Source organism: Hyperoodon ampullatus, assembly GCF_949752795.1.
Source record: "Hyperoodon ampullatus genome assembly, chromosome: 6".
Lineage (NCBI taxonomy): Eukaryota > Metazoa > Chordata > Mammalia > Artiodactyla > Ziphiidae > Hyperoodon > Hyperoodon ampullatus.
Genome location: NC_136919.1, coordinates 61705382 through 61729400, shown reverse-complemented (window position 1 = coordinate 61729400; position 24019 = coordinate 61705382). Strand labels below are relative to the sequence as shown.

At 35.1% G+C, this 24019-nt stretch overlaps 1 protein-coding gene across 3 annotated transcripts in view; it reads left to right on the top strand.

The window, feature by feature from the left end:
• CCDC171 (coiled-coil domain containing 171) overlaps positions 1–24019 on the top strand; it is a gene marked incomplete at both ends in the record, with an annotated part of 355055 nt that overhangs the window by 77019 nt on the left and 254017 nt on the right. For all 3 annotated transcript variants that reach the window (XM_079707044.1, XM_079707043.1, XM_079707042.1), the window contains 2 exons: positions 1162–1322; positions 8995–9133. In XM_079707044.1, the coding sequence (XP_079563170.1) occupies positions 1162–1322; positions 8995–9133 (300 nt within the window). The remainder of the gene's footprint in view (positions 1–1161; positions 1323–8994; positions 9134–24019) is intronic.

Genomic DNA, 24019 nt, shown 5'->3' with positions numbered 1-24019 from the left:
ATTTGTAGAGCTGCGACTCAAACCTGAGACTTACTGTTCTAAAGCCCCATTTTCTATCTAGTGTGAAGCATTTTTTTCCTACCGCCCTCCTTTTTTGAGCTTTAGCAAGCTATTTTTTTATTCTTAACTTAATTTTCTAAACAGATAAAATATTCACATAGTTCAAAAATTAAAACAAAATTTAGCGATCAAAAACTCTTGCTTTCACTCTTGTCTCTCCTATTGTTCTCTCTTTCCTGCTGTCTATCCTTATTTTTTCCACTTGTTTACCTAAAATATAGCATACTGCATACAATAATCTGGACTCTGCTCCTCCCAATATGTATTAACACTACACAGAGACACGTAGACAACTTGCTTTTCAAAAGTTATTTTGTAGCCTTTTTATAGCTACAAATTATTCTTTTATGGATATGCACTTTGTTTATCTATTCTACTGTTGGCGTATACAGGGAATCTAGTTTTTAAAATGTCTTGTTGTGTAAAATTTCAAGTACATGCAAAGGTAGAGAGAACAGTAAAATGGACTCCCCGTGTACCCATCACTCAGCTTCAAGACTTATCTCACAGGACAATTGTGTTTTATCTATAATATTAACACTCTTCTACTCCACCACCCCCAGATTATTTTGAAGCAAATCCTAGATATCATATTACTAGACACATAAATATTTTAGTCAAATAGTATTATTTGATAATAAAAATTTTGCTTTTCTACAGTAAGAAATCTCCAGGTATAAAAAGATCTGTTAACTTTGTTAGGCTTATAAAGATGTTCATATAATAATGTTTCTCAAAAGAGAGGAAGGATACTTCCCTCTAGTTTTCAAAAACCACTTAATTTATTATGTTTATTAAAAAAATGTCCAAATGGGTTAGTAGATCAAAATTAGGCACTTTGATGGGACGCATTATATTGTATCCGCCTGTCCCTTTTCATAGCACAGTTGAGTCTGTATTCTTCCACTCTTCTCTTCCATTACACATGTTGAGAAAGGGAATACATTGCCTTTTGTTTATTTTCCTTTTTTAAACCAAAAACAGAAAGAAAGACTTGTTTGGATGAATGATAATCTGCTGTTTGATAAAGTATTCTACTCAATTTGATATTGGTGCTAGTGTTTCCTTTCTTGCTTTAATTACTTTTCTGTCATCTGGTAGTTACAGATTCGAGACCTTGAAGGAGATTTGCAGGTAGAAAAGGCCAGCCAAGCAGAAGCTGTTGCTGATTTAGAAATGATCAAGAATAAATTCAAAGAAGTTGAAAGTGTATATGAACGAGAAAAGCATAATGCACAAGAGAGCTTTGCAAAACTAAATATGTAAGTGTAATACTGTAAAACTCTCTAAATTAATATTAAGAGTTTATGAAATCTACATGAGTATGAATGTGTAGTACTAGGTAAATATGGAAATGCTCTGTTGGATTTTGAAGTATCATGGCAATTTCAAGGAGTCTCAGAAATGCAGAAATACTTTCTTATACTAGAAAGTAAATATATTAATGTATTTTATATTTACTGATGTAATATAGTATCTTTAAGGCCTTGACTTCTAGGCCACCTAAAATGGGCTATGTGGGAGATGGGTAATGTTTGAGATTTTCGTAAACTGTAGAAATAACAGTAGGAGTAATATTGCTACTGGGGCTAACATGTATGTGGCTCACTTCATACCTAGCATTGCATGGTTTTATTTAATTTATAACACCCTATGAGGTAGCTACTCTTTTTTATCCCTGTTCTACAGATGTGAAAATTGAGGCCTAATGAGGGTAAGGACACACAGCTAAGTGTAGAGTCAGGATCTTTCTGACTCCTATTGATTTTAACCTTTTTCAGTTCAAATATGTGTCATCTGAAAAGTTCTGTGAAAAATTTTAAGAAGTTTATATCTATTTAATATGCTTCCAAAAATAAGTCAATAGTAGACAGTTTAAGCCATTTCCTCTCAGAGGATGAAATGTGTACCACCATTGGTACATGACATGATAATAGGTTGATATATTAGAGTTATGTATTTATTTTGAATGTTTATTTCTATTTATGACAGATAGTAGTTTTCCATTTACAGTTGTAATATAGTTTCCTTTTAAAATACTTCATTTAACTTATGATGTGAGTTAATTTAAAGAAAAGTATTATTTAGAGTTGTGACTATGGCAGAAACTATAAAGATTGGACTTGAAAGACTGAAGTTTGAAAAAATTTAAAACTCTTTAACTGTGATTACCTGTATTAGTAATGCTTATAATACATTAAATGAGTAATTCTTAACTGAATTTTCTTGCTTCCTCCAGAATGACTTAAATGACGTTCTGTGAACATTATTCTAAGGACTTATGCTCCTTTATTTCCTTTGAATCATACCTTGAATCTGCACATTTATATATAAATATTTTTGAAGGGCCTTTATGTAGCATATAGTACAGGCTTCTTTACTGTTGCTTTGAGGTAATGATTATGACCTACTAGTGAAACTGTAAGAAGTCAGACTGTACCCCCAACAATTAAAGCTTTCCAGCAGTGAAATAATAGGCTTCTTTGGGGAACTAGTGAACTCTCTGCCTTGGAAAGTTCGAAACAGGGGGTAGATGATTCTTTGTCATGGATACTGAAGAACAGAGCTCTGCAAAGGTTGGATTAGAGGAATTTTAAGATAATTGCTAACGTTTAAGCTCTAAGATTTTAACCTATGTACTTTTTTTTTTTTTTTTTTTTAAAGAAACTGCTTTTTATTTTATTTTTTTATTTATTTTTTGTTGTATTGGGTCTTCATTTCTGTGCAGGGGCTTTCTCTAGTTGCGGCAAGCGGGGGCCACTCTTCATCACGGTGCACGGGCCTTTCACTGTCGCGGCCTCTCGTTGTGGGGCACAGGCTCCAGACGCGCAGGCTCAGTAGTTGTGGCTCACGGGCCTAGTTGCCCCGCGGCATGTGGGATCTTCCTAGACCAGGGCTCGAACCCGTGTCTCCTGCATTGGCAGGCAGATTCTCAACCACTGCGCCACCAAGGAAGCCCTAACCTATGTACTTTTAAAATTGGACTCCAGAGCAAATTTTTTCCTTAAGTTTGTTTTGCTATTATTTGTGTTTTGGTGCTTGAAAAATTTTACTCAAGTTTTGTATTCCAATAAGCACAAACTAACAGTTCTAAATATTAATTATGTATTACAACTAAGCACCAGCTAACAATCCTAAATGCTTTAATATAATGTCCCTTATCTGTTCTTCATCCCTATATAACTGTGCTATAATAAAAGTTACTAATAATATTAATAAATAAACAAGAAACAGTAAAAATTAAGTAGTAATTAAAGTCCACGACTCATTGATAGTTTCTGTGACTTCTCTTCCCCAATCCCCTCCTTCTTGCTATTGTATGTCATACGACAGCCACTTTCTTTCTATTTATCAGAGGTATGAGAAGGACTGATATGACATGAGGGATGATTGGATAAGTTATTTCATTTTCTACCTATACTTCTGATTCTTTTTCAGAATCTTCTTTAAAGTCTTTAAGAGTCACAAACTCTCAAGTATTAATTTTTCAAAGTAGTTCTAAGTTTTGGATAATGTATTTCAAAAGGAGAATTGATATTTTAGGTCTTTAAGGTAAATAATACCCTTAATTTACAACTTTGAGAGCAGTGAGTTTTGGGGTAGGACATTGTTTTACCTTTTGGATAGATCTGATTTAGCAGTTGGTGATAACGAGGTTTTAGAGGAAATGCTGCCTGAACCTTGCAGGTGGTTAAGGGTTTTAAGCTTCTGTTTCCTTCCAGGTAGATCTAGGCAGGATCTCATTAAAAGGCAGAAGGAAAAAGCTGTGTGTGTATTTTAGAGTTTTAATTTTGGCCAACAGTTTCATAACAGTGAATATTCCTGCATGAAACTGGTTTCAATGGAATATATATATATATACATACGTAGATGGAATATACATATGTATACATATATATTAGATGGAATATATGTATATATTTTAATATATTATTATATATTAAATATTACATATAATGATATAATAAATAAAATTATTATATATTAAACATCTTTTGAAGAACTCAGCTAAGAATTTGAACAACAGGCTATTTTAATGAATACATATAATGTATAATTTTATAAAGAATATATGTTCTCTATATTCCTCTAATTAAATTTCCTTAGTTATAAATTTTTTTCCATTGAAAACTTAAAGTATAAAACTAAAATTTTTCAATAATTTTTTTTAATACTTGAAATTTTTTTTTTTTAATTTTTGCCCTCACTGAGTGGCTTGTGGGATCTTAATTCCCCCACCAGGGATTGAACCTGTGCCCTTGGCAGTGAAAGCACAGAGACCTAACCACTGGACCGCCAGGGAATTCCCTTCAATATGTCAGGTCTTCATTAGCTGTGGTAACTGATTGTTGGGCAATGGTAGAGAGAAGATCCTGATAATCCTTAAATCTAGTTTAAGTTTAAATTTAGTTTAAAATAATGCTAGTCAAGGATATGATACTGAACAGACTGAATCTGAATTTATTTTATTACATTCAGTATTTAGGGACTTCTTTATTTTTCTAAATACATCAACCAAAAGTATAAAAAGAAGTACAAAAATACTGGGTTGGCCAAAAAGTTCCTTTGGTTTTTAAGTAAAAATAAAAGACACATTTTTTATTTTCACCAAGAACTTTATTGAACAATGTATTCACCATTTTGTTCCACTAACTTCTGCCATTTTTCAGGCAACTTCATAATTCCATCTTCCCAAAACTTTTTATCTTTTTGAGCAGAGAACTGTTCCAGGTGCCTTTTACAGTCTTCCAGGGATTTGAACTTTTTTCCATTAAGAGAATTTTGTAAAGACCGAAATCAATGGAAATCCGAAGGTGCAATGTCTGGTGAATATGGCGGGTGAATCAGAACTTCCCAGCCAAGCTGTAAGAGTTTTTGCCTGGTCATCAAAGAAACATGCAGTCTTGTGTTATCCTGATGGATGATTATGTATTTTATGTTGACTAATTCCGGATGCTTTTCGTCGAGTGCCACTTTCAGTTGGTCTAATTGAGAGCAGTACTTGTTGGAATTAATTGTTTGTTTTTCACTCCCTTCCAATCCCACCGTATGCACATCACCTTCTTTGGATGAAGACCGACCTTTGGTGTGGTTGGTGGTGGTTCATTTCGCTTGCTCCACGATCTCTTCTGTTCCACATTATTGTACACTTTTCATCATCCGTCACAATTTGTTTTAAAAACGAAACATTTTTGTTACGTTTCATTAGAGAATCGCATGCGGAAATACGGTCATAAAGGTTTCTTTCGCTTAACTTATGTGGAACTCAAACATCAAAGCGATTAACATAACCAAGCTGGTGCAAATGATTTTCAGTGCTTGATTAGGATATTTTGAGTATGTCGGTTCTCTCCCGCGTGGTATAACATTGATTGTTCTCAGTTAATGTCTCGATTTGATCACTATCAACTTCAACTGGTCTACCCGACCGTGGAGCATCATCCAGTGAGAAATCTCCAGCACAAAACTTCGCAAACCACTTTTGACACGTTCGATCAGTCACAGCACCTTCTCCATACACTGCACAAATCTTTTTTTGTGTGTTTCAGTTGCGTTTTTACCTTTCTTGAAATAATAAAAGCATAATATGCCAAAAATTTGCTTTTTTATTCCATCTTCAATATCCAAATGGCTACACAAAAATTCACCAAATTTGATAAGTTTTTTTAAATGCACGCTGATATGACAGCTGTCACAATACAGTCTAACAAAATTATTTTGAATGAAGGTAAAGACAAGTAAGGTGTACTAGAGCCAAATTACTGAAAAAAATGAGTGAACTTTTTAGCCAACCCAGTATTATAACTTGTGGCACTATTATTGTTTATATTCTTGGTAAAAGGTAGCCTGAAGGTGGCTATTTGTTAAAACAGCTGTACTGTTGTCAAATTCTTAGCTGAACTCTTAAACAACAATAACAACAACAGCAAAATGGGAATCCAGTAGGAAAGAACAGCTCTTAACTACAAGTTTCCTTCTTCTCCCTTTCCTTTCTTGCCTAAAATCCTCCATCTGTCAAGTCCTGACTCTTCTCTATTGGGTTCAAAGAGACTGGGGCTCCCTTGAACCTTCAGTTTACTCCCGCCCTACTCATTCCTCTTGGGTGGGGCTGTTGGCAGAAGCATAGGAGCCAGCTTCTTTGGGTTGTGCGTGAGATTACTGACAGCAAGGGATGTTCCCCATTTCAGTGGACTCAACTTGGACTTTATTTATAAAATAGCACCAAATAACAGGTGCATTTAATTTTATATTTGCTGCTTAATAATTTTTTAAATTAAAATTTGATTTTATTAAAGTTAGCCCTTGTACATAATCTAAGAAGTAAAATAGTGCTTTTAAGCTCATGATAAACCACATTTTGGTACCCCATTGCTTTCTACGACCAGTTTCTGCTCTTTTGAAGAAACCAATTTTTTTTTTTTTTGCGGTACACTGGCCTCTCACCGTTGTGGCCTCTCCCACTGCGGAGCCGAGGCTCCGGACGCGCAGGCTCAGCTGCCCTGGCTCACGGGCCCGGCCGCTCCGCGGCATGTGGGATCCTCCCGAACCGGGGCACGAACCTGTGTCCCCTGCATCGGCAGGCGGACTCTCAACCACTGCGCCACCAGGGAAGCCCTGAAGCAACCAATTTTAATTCTTACAGCTGTTTCTTCTGATATTTAACTTTGTATTTCTAAATAACATGCATATTGTGCCACTTTTTCAACTTCCACCTCTACGTGTTATCTATTGGCCTCAACTTATTTATCTACATTGTACATTTCTACCACACAGCACACACTTATTTCTTCCTTCCTCCCATCCTTTCAGTAGGGTTGTATTTTGGTGTATATTTCTACATTTTTTTTTGGTCCGGCATCTTTATTACTCTATACAACGTTTTATTATATTCTTTGTTGTTTATTGTGTCTTCCTATGTGGAAAGGAACTTTGTTTTGTTCATTGCTATCTCCCAAAGTCTAGACTAGTGCTTGGTACACAAGAGCTGCAAAGTAAAGATTTGCTGAATCATCACACGAATGAGTAGTTAATAATTGTCTCATTTTATGATGGATTAGTTTGTGTGCACCAATCACTAAGTTATTCTTAAACTGTCTAACAAAATTGAAAATCTCTCATTATGTTTCTATACCTCAGAAATTCTATCATTTTGAGCTTCTTGTAAGATGTATCACTCTTGGACTCTTCTCTCCACCTCCTCCTTTCTGGACGAATTGTTTTATAGGCTCCCTGTCACAGTCATCCCAGGACTTCTCTTCACCATCATCCTTGGCATTGCCTTTACTTCTCTTATATTGGATCTCTTGTTTACTGATCTCGTGCCCATCTTCCTTGTTTGATTTACTCCCTTGTAAAGTAGCTTCTTGAGAAATTATACATCAGAGGAAAAATTTTAAAACTTGCATTCTGAAAATGTCTTTACTTGATCTTTACCCTTTTGCATAGTTTAGCTGGCTGTTTTTTCAGTTCTAGTGTCAAGAAGACTGAAGTCATTTGATTCCTGATCTTTGTATGAGGCCTGTGTTTTCCTCTGGAAACTTGTATAGAGTATATATGTTACCAAGTCTGGAAACATAGGCAAATATCTAGAAATGGTTTATTGGTGTTAGATTGTAACACATGATAAAATAATACTAATAATATGTATTTCTGTACTCTATGAACACAATGTGGAATCTTCTTTTTGTTCCCACTGTTCTGAAATTTCATGATGATGGGCCTGGCATAGGTTGTTTTTCATTCATGCTGGGCACTCACTGAGCTCTTTCAATTTTAGAGATTTGAATAATTTGTTTCTGGCAAATTCTCTTATATTACTACTTTGCTGATTTCTCCCTTTCCACTTTCTTTACCTTCTGTTTCTAGAATTTCTGTTATTTATATGTTGGGATTCCTGGATTGATTTTCTTATCTTTTCTCTACTTTGATCCATTTTTGTTGTTTAGTTTTACTTTCTGGGAAGTTGATTTCAATGTCTTATCTAATCTATACATGTTTAAATTTTACCCACTCTGCCATGGAATATCCTTGATTCAAGGAAGAATATACCAAAGGGTTGGCACTAGAATTGTCTCTTTTCCATTCCTAGAGAAAGAAGTGTTGACTGTTCAGAATAAGATCATGTGTTATTCAAAAATTAGGTCTTCATTTGATTACAGCCTGAGTGTAGTGTGGATTTGGTTAGACTGAGTCACCCTATCTCCCATATTACAGCTTAAAAGTTATAGGAAACAGATCTACTACATTTATCAGGAAGATATCAGATTAAAAATAGCAGCAACACTTTAATTTGAATTAAAATTATCCACTTGGTGGATTATCTACAGCAAAATTTAAAATACTTCCGAACTGCTTGTCATCTTATGTCCAAACAAGAATGTAAATACAGCTTAGTGCTAGCCTGAGCAAAATTCAAATAGGCAAGGAAATCCTTTGAAATTTATGTTTTGACAGTGAATATGAATGATTTTTGATTATTCTTGCTTTTGGATTTTCCATGTCACCACACCAGTTCCACTTGCATGGACAGTCAGGAGTAAAACATTTGTGTCATTTCTAATGTTATACTTTAATTTGAAAATCATTTGATAGGACTGCTTTCTGTTTTGAGGCAGTCTCTGAGTTAATTGAACTGTGGTGGGTGGGGTTTGTTTATCATAAATAGTGGTGAATCAACACTAACCAGATCTATTTTGCTTATAACCTTGGGTATAGTACAGATATCTGCTATCAAAAAGTGGGGCTATTATTCCTTTAGAGTCTTTCATTTAAGAATGTACAATTCTTTCAATTTGAAAAAATGAGAAGTGACCTTTAAAACCTCTGGGCATGAAACCATGATATATAATACATCTGCCACTTGTGTTAAAGTTGTATAATAGGACCTGATAAAAGCATATTTGAAAAACCTGCTCTGACACTTTAACTTTTCAGATTAGAAAGAGAGTATTTCTCCAAAAACAAGAAACTAAATGAAGAAATCGAGGAACAGAAGAAAGTAATTATAGACCTTTCAGAGAGACTCCAGTATAATGAAAAAAGTTGCAGTGAATTACAGGAAGAACTTGTAATGGTAAGGATAGAAAAGAAAACCCTATGGCAGTTACTTTATTGGGTCAAATTGGATGTTTAACAGGTTTTTTTTTCTCACTACATGCCATGAGATAATTGTATGAAAGTAATTTTAGTGGCATTGATATAAAATTTCAAAACTGGAGACACTGTGTACAACAAAGCTATACATAATAAAACCTCTGTTCTTTGGAATAATTGGGAAAACTAAATGAATTAGTGGAAGTCTGAATTACAGAGTGTTTTCAAATTGATTCAGGTGTTTTTCTTTCTTTTTTTTTTTAAGTGCATAAAACAATGTTACCTAGATGGAGGTGGAGTTAGGGTTTATAATCAGTAGATCTAATGATTTCAAAGACTCCCCCTGCTTTTTTAAAAAATAAATTTATTTTATTTTTGGCTGCGTTGGGTCTTCATTGCTGTGCGTGGGCTTTTCTCTGGTTGCGGCGAGCGGGGGCTGCTCTTCGTTGTGGTGCGCGGGCCTCTCACTGCGGTGGCTTCTCTTGTTGGGAAACACGGGCTCTAGGCGCACAGGCTTCAGTGGTTGTGATACGCAGGCCCAGTAGTTGTGGCTCATGGGCTTAGTTGCTCTGTGGCACGTGGGATCTTCCTGGACCAGGGCTCGAACCCGTGTCCCCTGCATTGGCAGGTGGATTCTTAACCGTTGCGCCACCGGGGAAGCCCTATTTTTATTTTTTTAAATTTATTTTTTGGCTGTGTTGGGTCTTCGTTGCTGCGCGCAGGCTTTCTCTAGTTGTGGCGAGTGGGGACTACTCTTCGTTGTGGTGCGCTACCAGGGAAGCCCCAAAGACTCCCTTTTATAATCATTTTGAACCTGATCACTCTGTCTCCATTCCCCAATAATCGAGCCTTCACACCATCACCAAATTTATCTTTCTAAAGTATTGATCTGCTCTTGTCACCTTCCATTTATTAAAAAACAATCAATGTCTCCCTGTTGCTTTCAGAATAAAGTCCAGCTTCGTGTCATGTAATCTAAGGCCCTTTTGTTTGCGGCTCTATGTTAACTTTTCCAGCTTCTTCTATTGCCGTTGCCCTCTCTTTATCTTGCTTCAGCCACAGTAAAGTACTCTCAGCTTTGTAAACACATTATATATCTTCACAATGTCTTACATTTGTTCAGACTGTTTATTTTTTGACCCACGTTGACTGAAATGCTCATTCTCTTCTTTTAACAAATTCCTATATTATCCTGTGATGGTCAGCTCTGAAATTTTGCAGTCTGTGAGGCTTTCTATGGTTCCATCTTTTCCTACTTTTTCATCCACCTAAATTCAGAATTCTGCCCTCTCCCAACTTTGTGTTTCCTTAGTTCTTAGTTTAGCATCTTTATCATAACACCAAAATCTGATGTGTATTATCTCTGCCAAGAGATTGAGAGTGCATTGAGGCTAACTTCATTTTACATGCCAAGATTCCACAGTAGTACTTGCCTCAATAAACATTTGTTGGATGGATTTATTTGGTTGATGCACATACTCCAACTCTGCAGTTTTCTCAGAACCCCAAGAGGGAGGGCATAAAGTTTATAGTAATACTCTATTTCCTCTTTGTCTTGTTCTCCACGTACATACCTTCCCCAAAGACTTGGCTACTTCACTTGCAATTATATTCCACAACTCTTAGCGATGTTAGTTACTGAGGAAAATGAATATTTTTTTCCTTGTCCAAAAAGATGGAAACTCAGGGTTATACTAAGAAGTGGTAGCCAAATCAATGCTGCCTAGTTAGAAAGGTAACAATGACAAAGAAAGTAATGATGGGATAACATTTAAACTCTTTATCATTTTCAAATGACCCAATATTACATACAGACAGGTGGCCCTCTGTCTTGCTTCAGCCACATTAGAGTACTCTTGGCTTCCTAAACAAATTATATATTTTCATAACTTTCTTGCTTCTGTTTTGGTTTTTCATATTTTTGACCACATTGACTGAAATGCTCCTTCTTTTCCTGGAGCAAATGTCTGTATATCCTCTAATGTCCAACTCTGTCTCCATTTAACTCAGGATATCCAGTTTGTTCTGATAAAGGGATTGATATTATTGCTTACACTGTGTTTGAATTTGTAGTTTGAGTTCTTTGGATGTGGGATTTTAGAAAGCTTAGAGCTCTCTGTGTGGCATGCTGTAGTGCCTATTCACTGTTATGTGCTACCCTAAATTTCATGGGCTATCCCACTTCTCCCTCCTGATTCAGGAGGGTGAATCATGGTGGAGAGAAACACGTCAGAGTCATTGAGCTGAGTATTGGTCTTGCTGTAATCAAACAGTTTGGAAAGTGAGTTATAACTGAGAATGCAATGGCGAAGACATTGTCAGCAATATAAGTTGCGTGAATCCTCCTGATTCTGGTCTCCTAGCACTCCAATGACTAGATAAAAGACGACTGGCTGAATTCACCACTGAATTCAGCATGCTTTGTGATTAAAAATAATTTATGTGGTGCCAATAGGTTTTTACTTTTTAACTTTTACAGTTTGGTGGATGGTCTGAAATAAGGCGAGTTGTAGCTCACTAGCAACCACCGTTTGCTTGTTTGGACCATTGGCACTCAGCCAATAAAGCACTATTGTTCTGACTGGTGGAAGAGCCATTGGGATGTTCAGAAACGTATTCAGGTTGCAGCCTAAGTGGTCTACAGTTCACATGGTTCAGCCTAACTATTTATATGTTCCTCTCTGTTTTTTCATCTCTCTTAAAGCCGTAGCTTTATGTCTTATTTTCTTCCATCTTTCTGTTTTCTTGTCCTCCTCTTTTTATCCTTCCTTATTATTAGCTTTCTCCTTTAACTTGTTCTGCTTTATTCTTTTTAGAACAGTTGCTTTCTATCTCTTTACCCAACCATAATATGAAATTTAAAAAATATTTAATGAAAATACTATTACTTTAAATAGTAAGTACAGTGTTTTATTTTTTATTAAAAAACTCATATGTAGCTTTTCTTAAATCATTTTTTGGGTACATAGTCCTTTATTTCCTTTTATTTTTTCTGTAAGTTAGTGGCCTTTGAGTTGGGAGGGGAATCTTATAAATTTCTCTCTAAAGAGATATCTGTCAAATTAAAAATTTTAAACCATAAAAAATGGAGGTTTTTTTAGTTCTGCATCCTCACAGTCTGTTATTTTTGCTTTGAATTCATAATTGTTTTTGACTGAAGAGAAAATGCCTTAAGAAGAGGCTTTTACCTTTTGTTTTTGGAAACAAAACTTTGTTTTAATGACATCCTATGATCCTACATACCCTAGTGTGTCTTTCCCACAGTTATGTTTCTATTGAACAAGATAGTGTCAGCTTTTATAGAATATAGATGGGAAGCATAAGTTAGATACAGGTAATTTTCCTCTCCCTTTGAGGTAACCACTTGTTTTCTAGTTTAGGTCACATTCATGACCATTATTCAAGTCTTGGTCTTTATTTTCTATGTTGCATTGTAAGAGAAAATTAAAGCCACTTTCCTCTATAGGTTTACTAGTGAGATCAAGGTATTATTAATATATGCAAAGGCTTCAGGAAGTTTTGAGACTTAAAAATATCAGTTGTATAACCTAAGGTCTAGCCTCTCAGAATTGGAAGAAACCATAGAGATCATCCAGGTCAGGATATACACAGTGTCAATAAGCCAGTTGCAAAGTGATAGCTTCCCTGTTTCAAGAGAGAGAATAAAAATATAGAGCATAATTTTGGAAAAGTTCAAACTGGTTATGTTGAGTCTTTTGTTGATATTTAAGGAATATAAACCCAGCCAACATTAATTGTACTTTTATATTCGTGAAATTACTCCTATTCAAGGTGTGGATTTAGAAGATATGATTAGCAAATGAGTAGTATATTATTATTTTTAATGTCATAAAATTAATAGAATTTCAACATAGGGCATCTAAGGATTTAACAAAATTAGTTTCATGTTCCATGTTATACACTACTGAATTTGACTTTAAAAAGTTTTGATTAAAGTTGAACTATTAATTTTAAATTCTATGAATTTAATAATGATTTAATCAACTACTAATTAAAACCGAATTTCAAGTTCAAGCTGCTTAGTGATCATGCTTATTAAAGCCCATCAGAGGTTCAATAGATCCAGTTGGGTCTTTTAGTCATTACTGTGAGGTGTTTTTTTTTTTTTTTTACTGTGAGTTTTTGTATCTGCTTCTCTTGAAGCAGGGGAGCTATCATTTTCAAATTGGTATTATTAGGATTTGCTTTGTGCTTTCCACAATGAAATTTTTTTAAGTCCATCATTTCTTGAGATTTGTTTTTCTGCCACTCGGTAATATTTAGTTACAGCTCTAGGAGAGACCACATATTGAAAAGGGAATTCTAGTTCTCATGAGGTTTTGCTCAAAGAATATTTTATTCTCTAAAGAACTTGTGATTGAAAATGGTCAAGTGTATATTTTTTCCCTATACTTTGGGGGCTTGACTGATTATATAATAATAACGATTGCTAGCATTAGATAGGATTTTGGCAAGTGCTTTGATTGCTGTGCTTTGTGGTAAAGCAAAAGTTTCTTGATAATATTTTTGCATCAAATGATCAGTTAGGTTTGCTTTAGAAGGACATGTTTCTGATTTTGCAGGAGGCATTCAAAACTAATGGGCTAATAAAAATTCTATTCTGAATTTTTATTCAAAATCTGTTGATTCCTGCTTTTTACCAATAACAGGAGTAGTATTTATATATGAGCATTGTTTTTGCTAATATAAACATCACTTTCTGTCTCTCGTAGTGGTCCTTAAAAATTTAATACTATTAAATAGTATTTCTCAAATGTGTGTATGTTTGTATTTGTGTATTTAAATGTGCATTATATGACTGGCTTCCTAAATTTATAATGTGGGCATAAAGCTTTTTTATTAAGCTTTTTGAAATTTATTAATATATATATTCTTAAGTTTTGAAAATTTAAATCTGGGAAAAAATAAAATGGTATTGTGTTTGTGTGTTTGTGTGTGTGTGTGCGTGTGAGTGTGCATGTGTGTGTGTGTGACAGAGAGAGAGAGAGAGAGAAGGAGAGAGAGAGAGAAAGATAGAGATAGAGGGAGATATTTATATGTCAGGGCCTAAATTGAGATTGGACAGTAGCATTTTCTGAAAAATAAACTAAGTGTAAAGCTGTGTAAGGGAAGATGACAGTTCATCATATGCCATAAGCATTGGGATCATAGACTGCTCACATCCGTGGAAGCAGCATAGGTGAGCAAGGAGGGAAAAAATAGTAAACTGTTTTATGAAGAAGTAAGAAGATTAGTTATCTTCAATATGATCAAAGGAAAAGCTGCAGATGGTGATGATTATGAAAGCTAACCAGATCAAATTCAGTTTAGCTGAGCAAGCTCTCCTGGAGGCCTTACAAATGGGCTGCCTATGTGGTAACTGGGTGGAAGATAAAATAAAAAGGTGAGATGTGGAGCATAAGTATGTGATGTCGGTTGCAGGTTCTGATGCTCCTCTGTTTTTTTCAGAATTCCTTTGTAATGGCTTAAAATATATTTAAACTAATTTAAAAGCTTATGTGAGTTCAAAACTGTTCAGAAATTATAGGTGTTACGTATCACTGCTACAAAAGTTCAACCTACTTTTAAAATGCTAATTTCATTAAACAAATCTAGTGACTAAGTAAAGGTATTTATTTTTTACCTGTTTGTTTTTTCTATAATTTTTAACCTTATTAACAGTTCCCCTTAATTGCTTTTATTCTTATTTATGGTTTGAGTCAACTTTTCCATTGCAGATCAGCAGGGCTCATTTGGCTAATTTCTAGATATAAAAGTTTGCATATGCTTTTTTATGTTTTTTTCACAAGTTTGTATTAGAAATTTTTATTTACATGCATATCAATTTATGATATTCATGCATGATTAGCAAAAGTGAGGGATGAGTTTTTATAGGCTCAAAGGAAGATAAGATGATAGAATGACATGTTAGATTAAGCCAGAAATTCATTTACTTTAGCAGTGTGTATAGTATACCAAGGTGGAAATACTACATAGTTCTTTGTCATCTCATTATCTTTCTGGTTAAAGATATTTTATAACCAACCTTGACTCCTCTTTAATAATACATTTTGATATTTTTAGTCCCCTTTCTACACTGGTTGTAGATTCATCATGACATCTATAACGTAGTCCTTGGTTCATGGTGAGTGATCAATAAATGTTCATCCGAACATCATCTGGTTAGCCAACATAGCAGTAAGGAACTTTTATTCCTAGGGTAATAAACTCTTTATGTGAATTATGTCCAAGGCAAAAAGAAGTGAGTTCTTTTATCCTACCATTTTGTCTTTTAAACTTCTGTGCATGTTTAGAATTACAGAATTTGTTGAATCAGCATTTTAACATTTAACCTAAACTTACTCTTTATGTCACACAATAAAGCATGTTAATCAAAAATTAGAAACTTAGTATTTTATCTTGCTTTGCACTTTGTTTTTGACCCAGTAGTTTTATTTATTTAGTTAGTAGGTTCTGTTTTTATTCTAGAATTTCTTGCATATCAAAAGGCTACTAAGAGAACTAACAGCTTTGAGAACAAAATTTAAATATAAATGCAATCCACACTTAATAAAAGTTCCAAATGTTTTCTCTATATGAATGAAGAATGGAAGCTCCATTTATAAAACAAAACAATTTATTAGGAAAAAAATTGTCAACTGTAAAAAGAAAAGGACACTTTGCTGTACACTTGAAACTAACACAGTTTTGTAAATCAACTCTACTTCAGTAAAAAACAATGAAAAGGAGTTTTTCTGGTCATAACCTGGTTCATAAACCTATTAGATGTAAGTAAAATTTGTATTGGCTGTATTATGAGACTATGACCCAGATATCTCTGTAGAAAATTATAATACTACTAATTATAAATAGAATAGCAACTTTAAGGCATAGTTAATTAATTCTTTTTAAGCCTGTCATTCATCAAATCTTTTCTTTATTGTTTGAAAAATTTTACACTAATCAGTGTTTCCTGGCTAATTTGACATTAAATTTGGTTTTAAACTGTAATGGTATTGAAATTTTAGTTCATCTTTTTAAAATTGAAATATAGCTGATGTACAATATTATGTTAGGTTATACAACATAGTGATTCAACATTTAAATACATTATGAAGTGATCACCATGGTAAGTCATCTAGTAACCATCTGTCCCCATACAAAGTTATTATGGTATAATTGAGGATATGCCTTATGGTGTATAATGCATCCCTGTGACTTATTTATTCTATAACTGGAGGTTTGTACCTCTTGATTCCCTTCACCTACTTCACCCATTCCCCCATCTCCCCTCTGGCAACCACCATTTGTTCTCTGTATCTATGAGTCTGTTTTCATTTTGTTTTGTTTATTTGTTTTGTTTTTTAGATTCCACACGTGAGATTATATGGTATTTGTCTTTTTCTGTCTGACTTATTTCACATATTTAGCTCATTGTTTAGTCAGTATTGAACCCTACACTTGAAAGAGAAGAATTATTGTTGAACTAGGAATTTAATTGAACCTTTATATTAAGCTGACTCCAAGTATGCAATTTTTCTGGAATTCTACATTTATACTTATATAAATTTCTATTCCTTGAGATTGATTGGGACTTAGCCTCAGTTGGCATTTCATAATAGAAAAACATATATTTTGGCGACAGATTGATCTGGGTTTTAATCCACAATTCCATCTCATAATAGTTGTGTGACCTTTAGTGATATTATCCCTCTGAATCTGTTTGCTCATTGTAAAATAGTGCTAATAATATCTACTGTGCAGGATTTTCAGTGAGCATTAAAGATAATATATGTATTGAAATAATAGAGTGTGTGTATATGTATGTAATTTGTGAATATGATGCTGGATTTCCTCTGGAAATATACTTCTATGATAATATTAGGAAAATGCTGAATAAGAAGTCCTAGGATACTAAACCTTTAGGACATTAAAATATATTGTAGGGAAGAACTTCTGAAATGATGGAGTAAGGAGCTTGGTGAACCTAACAAAAAAAATTTAATTGGTGAAAAATTAAAAAAAAAACAACAAAAAACCAACCATATAAAGCTCTGAAAATTGTCCTAAGGGCAAAGGAGAAACTTTCATTCAAGAAAATCTACTAATCATCAAAATTAAAAACCTTAGTTCTTCAAAGAACACCATCAGAAAAGTAAAAAGACAACTTATAGAACGGGAGAAAATATTTGCAGCTCATATATCTGATAATGGAGTTTTAACTGAAAGAACTCTTATAACTCAACAATAGAAAGACAACCTAATCGAAAACTGGACAAAAGATCTGAAAAGAGACTTCTCCACAGAAAATATATAAATGGCCAGTAAACACATAAAAAGCTGCTCAGTATCACTAGTCATCAGGAAAATGCAAATCAAAACCATAATGACATATTGTATCACATACACTAGGATGACTGTAATAAAAAGGACATGTAATAGCAGTTATTGGCAAGGATGTGAAAGAATTGGAATCCTCATACACTTATGCAGGGAATGTAAAATGATGCCTCCACTTTGGAAAATAGTTTGGAAGTTCCTCAAAATAGTTTGGAAGTTAAAATTGGAGTTACCATATAACTTAGTAATTGTACTCCTAGGTATATACCCAATAGAAATGAAAATATACATCTACATATTCATAGCAGCATTTTTTTGTTTTGTTTTGTTTTGTGGTACGCGGGCCTCTCACTGTTGTGTCCTCTCCTGTTGCGGAGCACAGGCTCCGGATGCGCAGGCCCAGCGGCCATGGCCCAGCCGCTCCGTGGCACGTGGGATCTTCCCAGTCCGGGGCATGAACCCATGTCCCCTGCATTGGCAGGTGGACTCTCAACCACTGCGCCACCAGGGAAGCCCCATAGCAGCATTTTTGATAACAGCAAAGCAATTGAAACAACCCAAATGTCTATCAGCTGATGAATCGATGAACAAAAGTTGGTAAAAACATAACATGGAATATTATTCAGGGATAAAAAGAAATAAAATACTGATCAGTGGTTCAAAATGGATAAAACTTGAAAACATTAAGCTAGGTGAAGGAAACCAGACACAAAAGCCAGACATATAATCTATAATTCAATTTATATGAAATGTCTAGAGTAAGCTATCTGTAGAGATAGAAAGTAGATTAGGGTTGCCTAGGGCTGAAGGGATTGGGAGAAAATGGGGCGTGACTGCTAATGGGAATGGGATCTCTTTTTGATGTGATGAAATTGTTCTAAAATTGATTGTGGTGATGGTTGAGCAACTCTATGAATGTACTAAAAACCATTGAATTGTGTACTTTAAATGGATGAATTATGCAAGTTGTATCTCAAGCTATTGAAAATAAGAAAATCTAGTAAATTTCAGTAAGAACAGCAAGAGTGTGGCATTTGAGTAATGGCTGGTTCCATAACCCCTTTTCTACCCCCTGCTCCTTGTTATAGAACCTCTACCCTGGGCTGTTGCAGCCAAGAGGATGATCCCTTCCTCTCTCTCTAGCTCCAAGGCTGGGGCTATGCTTTCATTGTAGGAGAGGTACACTGCTGGAATTTCTCATCTCTCAGACCCCTGTGTTGTAGCAACTCTATTCCAGGCAGGCGGGGCTGAGAGGACCAGATCTCTCTTCCGCTACCCAGCTTTCACTTGGAATATAGTATTTCTACCCCAGGCATGGCAGGCCAAGAATAGTGGGGCCGACTGCCCTTGCCCCAGAACACCACGGGTTACACTTGGTCCCTTAGAGAGCAGGATTGTTGTTTTGGAAAAGTGGGTCCTCACTCCCAGCTCCAGTGCAGTGGCACAGGAGTTCTGCCCAGGGGGATAGGCTGGCTGGCTGTAAGGGGAAAGAGCTCTGCAGGGACTGACCTTATTTGAAATAAGATGAGTGAAAACTGAAACAACATATCAAATCTTATAGGATGCAGCTAACACAGTGCTTAAGAGGAAAATTTATAGCTGGAGTCACTTGTATTAAAAAAAAATCCTCAAATTAATAACCTAACGTTTCACCTTAAGAAACTAGAAAAAGAAGAGCAAACTAAACCCAAAACAAGTGGAAGAAAAGAAACAATAAAGACTAAAACAGAAACAAAAGAAATAATAATATGGAATAATAGAGGAAATCAATGAAACCAAAAGTTGATTCTTTGGAAAGATAACTAAATTGATTAACATTTAGTTAGACTGACCAAGGGAAAAAGAGAGGAGACTCAAATTATTAAAATCATGAATGAAAGAGGGGACACAACTATTGACTATACAGGAATAAAAGAATTATAAGAGAATACTGTGAACAACTATATGCCAACAAATTAGATAATTTAGATGAAATGGACAGATGTCTAGAAAGACACAAACTACCAAAACTAGTAAAGAAGAAATAGAAAATCTGGATAGACCTATAACAAATAAAGAGATTGACTTAGTAATCAAGAAACTTTTCTTAGAGGAAAGTCCAGGCCCAGAAGGCTTCACTGGTGAATTCTACTAAATGTTTAAGAAGAATTAACACCAATTCTTCACAGATTCTTTCAAAAAAGAGAAGAGGAGGCAACACTTCCCCTCGCATTATGTGAAGTTAGTTTTATTACCCTGATAACAAACCAAAGACACAGCAAGAAAAGAAAACTCAGACCAGTCTTCCTTTTGAGTATAATGCCAAAATCCTCAACAATGTGCTAGCAAACCAAATCCAACAATTTATAAAAAAGATTTTACACTATGATCAAGTGGGATTTATCCCATAATGTAAGACTGGTGTAACATCTGAAAATCAACTAGTTAATAGACTTTATTAATAGAATGACAAAAACCAAATGATCATCTCAATAGACAGAGAAAAAATTTGATAAGATTCAACATTTTTCATGATAAAGATGCTCAACAAGCTAGGAGAAGAAAGGATCTTTCTCAACCTGGGAAAGATCATCTATGAAAAACCTAGAGCCAACATCAAAGTTAATGGTGAAAGACTGCTTTCTTTCCAAGGTCAGGAACAAGACAAGGATGTATACTCTCACCATGTTTAGTCAACATTGTACTGGTGGTTCCAGCCAGGGCAATAAGGCAAGAAAAAGAAATAAAATGCATTAATTTTGGAAAGGAAGACGTAAACTATCTATTTGCAGATCATGTAATCTTGTATATTAGAAAATTATAAGGAACTCACACACACACAACTATTAGAAATAATAAATAAGTTTAGCAGGGTTGCAGGGTACAATGCAAGATCAATACCAAAATCAAGTGTATTTCTATACACCAGCAATGAACAATCCAAAGATGAAATAAAGGAAGCAATTTCATTTATGATAGTGTCAAAAGGAATAAAGTACTTAGGAGTAACAAAAGAAGTACAAGAATTGTATGCTGAAAACAAGAAATCATCACTTAAAAAAATTAAACAAGACCTAAGTGAGTGGAAAGACATTATATGTTCATGGATCATAAGAACTAATATTATTACTTGTTAAGATATTAGTACTCCTCAAACTGATGTATAGATTCAGTGCAATCTCTATCAAAATCCCAGCTGGATTTTTGGAGATACTGACAAGCTGATTGTAAAATTCATTTGGAAATGCAGGAGACAGAATAGCCAAAATAATCTTGCAAAAGAAGAGTAAAGTTGGAGGAGTAACATTTCCCAATTTTAAAGCTTACTACAAGGCTATAGTAATCAAGACACTGTGGTATTGGCATAATGTCGACATATAGATCAATGGAAAAGAATTGAGAGTACTGAAATAAACCCCTACAATTATGTTTAATTGTTTTTGAAAAGGGTGCCAAGTTAATTCAAGTTAATCATATTAAAAGAGTAATATTTTTCAGCAAATGGTGCTGAAAGAACTGGGTATCCACAAGCTAGAGAATGAATTTGAACCCCTACACAAAAGTTAAATGGTTCGTAGGCCCAAATAGAATAGCTGAAACTACAAAACTCTTAGGCACTGATTCTTTAGGAGCCACAGCAAAAGCACAAGTGACAAAAAAATAGTTACAATGATACAAAAATAGATACAAATAGATACAATGTATCTACAAATAGATACAATAATTCACCAAAATTAAAAACTTCTGTACTTCAAAGGATACTGTAAAGAAAGTGAAAACAATCACAAAGTGCTAGAAAATTTTTGCAAATCAAGTGACTGATAAAGAACTTGTATTCAGAATGTATAAATGCCTCTCACCCCTTAATATTAGAGAAATAACAATTAAAAATATGCTAAAAGTTTAAGTGGACATTTCTTCAAAGAATATATACGAATGGCCAATAAGCATGTTAAAAGATTTTCAAAATCATTAATCAAGGTTATGCAAATCAAAACCACAATGAGATGCCTCTTCACACTGATTAGCATGATTATAATTTAAAAATGGACAGTAGCAAGTTTTGGTGAACATGTGGAGAAGTTGGAATCCTCACACTTTGCTGGGGGGAAGGTAAAAAATGGAAGCCCCTTTGGAAAAACATTTGGCAGGTTTTTAAAAAGTTAAACCTAGAGTGTCCATAAGACTCAGTAGTTTCACTCCTAGGTATATACCCAGGAGAAGTGAAAACATACATCCACATAAAAACCTGTACATGGATGTTTGTAGCAGCATTATTCATAATAACCAAAAAGTGGAAACAACCCAAATGTTTTTCAACTGATGAATGGATAAATAAAGTGTGACTTATCCCTATGATGTAGTATTATTTAGCAATGAAAATAAACAAAATACTTATACATACTATAACACAGCTGAACCTTGAAAATATTATTCTTTGTGAAAGAAGTCAGTCATAAAAGGCTGTATTTTATGATTGCATTTATATGAAGTGTCCAGAAGAAGCAAATCTATAGAAACAGAAATAAGAATGGTGGTTGCTTGGGCTGGGTGTGGAAATGGGAGAGTGGAGAGTGGCAGTCAATGCATATGGCATATATTTTAGTGGGGACAACAGTGTTCTAAATTTAGACTGTGGTTATGATGGCACAATTCTGTGAATATACTAAAAACATTAAATTGTACACTTTAATTGGGTGAATTGTATGTTACGTCAATTATATCTCAGTAAAAATAAAAAATAAAGTTACCATAATTAAGAATTGATACTGACAAAATAGAGAAATCAATGAAACAGAGAGTTCAAAAATAGCTATGAATATGTATGGGAATTTAATGTGTCATAAAGTTGCATGCATACAGGAAAAAACTTCAGCTCTGAGGAAAAACATACTCATGTATCTCCTCTCTCTACATGCAACGTTGCTCACACAGAACACTGGCAGTCACCAAGTGTGTGTAGATTTCCCCACACCAAGCAATTCTGCCACACCAGCTACGTGTCCTACTATTGAACTCAATTATGTACCTGGAGATAGTGTCAGATCCCACAAGTTAAGAATTCAGTTCCATAAGACTGCTCCCCCCTCCCCCCTTCCCTACACACACACACACACACACACACACACACACACACAAACACACACACACACACACACACACACACCCTCAGAGGCCAGTTGCAAGTGTTTCTGACCACCCAGCTATAAAGCGGAGGTTTCCACAACTTCCTTCTCAGGTTCCATTAATTTGCTAAAGTGGCTCACAGAACATAGGAAAACAGTTTATTTACTAGATTGCAGGTTTGTTTTTATAAAAGTATAACTCGGGAACGGCATAGGGCAAGGTATGTGGGAAGAGTCTCTGAGCTTCCATGCTCTCTGGATATGCCATCCTACTGGCATCTCCAGGTGTTTCCCAACCCAGAAGCTCCTGGAACCCCATTCTTCTGCATTTTCATGGAGGCTTCATTATGTAGGCATGATTGATTAGATCACTGGTCATTGGTGATTTTACGTACTTGTTTATTTATTTATTTATTTATTTTTGGCTGCATTGGGTCTTCGTTGCCGTGCGCGGGCTTTCTCTAGCTGCGGCGAGCAGGGGCTACTCTTTGTGTTGGTGCACGGGCTTCTCGTTGCTATGGTTTCTCTTGTTGCAGAGCATGGGCTCTAGGCATGTGGGCTTCAGTAGTTGTGGCACGCAGGCTCAGTAGTTGTGGCTCGCGGGCTTAGTTGCTCAGTGGCATGTGGGATCTTCCTGGACCAGGGATCGAACCCATGTCCCCTGCCTTGGCAGGTGGATTCTTAACCACTGCGCCACCAGTGAAGCCAGCCATTGGTGATTGATTCAACCTCTAGCTTCTCTCTCCTCCCAGGAGGTTGGCGGGGGGTGGGGGTGTGGAACTGAAAGTTCCAACCTTCTAATCACATGGTTGGTTCCCCTGGCAACCAGCCCCCATCCTTAGGTTATCTAGGGTCTTTCCAAAAATCAACTCATTAACATAAAACTCAGATGTGGTTGAAAGGAATTTTGACACCCATTTCACCTTTATCACTCTGAAGCTATTTCGGGAACTGGGAGCAAAACTAAATAGTATAACAAAAGATGCCTTTATGGCTCTTATACAGGAAATTACAAGGGTTTTAGGAGCTATGTGCCAGGAACCATGGGTGAAGATCAAATATATATTCCTTATTATAAATCACAATGTCATACAGTATGCCAAATCAATGTATAAAGATAGATTATCTCATAGTTTTTAAGTAACTGGCTATACATAAGAGGAAACAATATAACTAAGTCCCTGCCATATTGCTTACATCAAACAAATTCTAGATTGATCAGAGTCATAAAAGAGGAAGATAAAGAGGGAGGGGATATAGGTATACATATAGCTGATTTACTTCATTGTACAGCAGAAACTAACACAACATTGTAAAGCAATTTTATTCCAATAAAAAAAAAGCACCAGAAGAAAAAGGGAATTTAGGTGTTTTATAATCTTGGAGCAAGGAAAGTACAACACAAAATCTAGAAGTCCCAA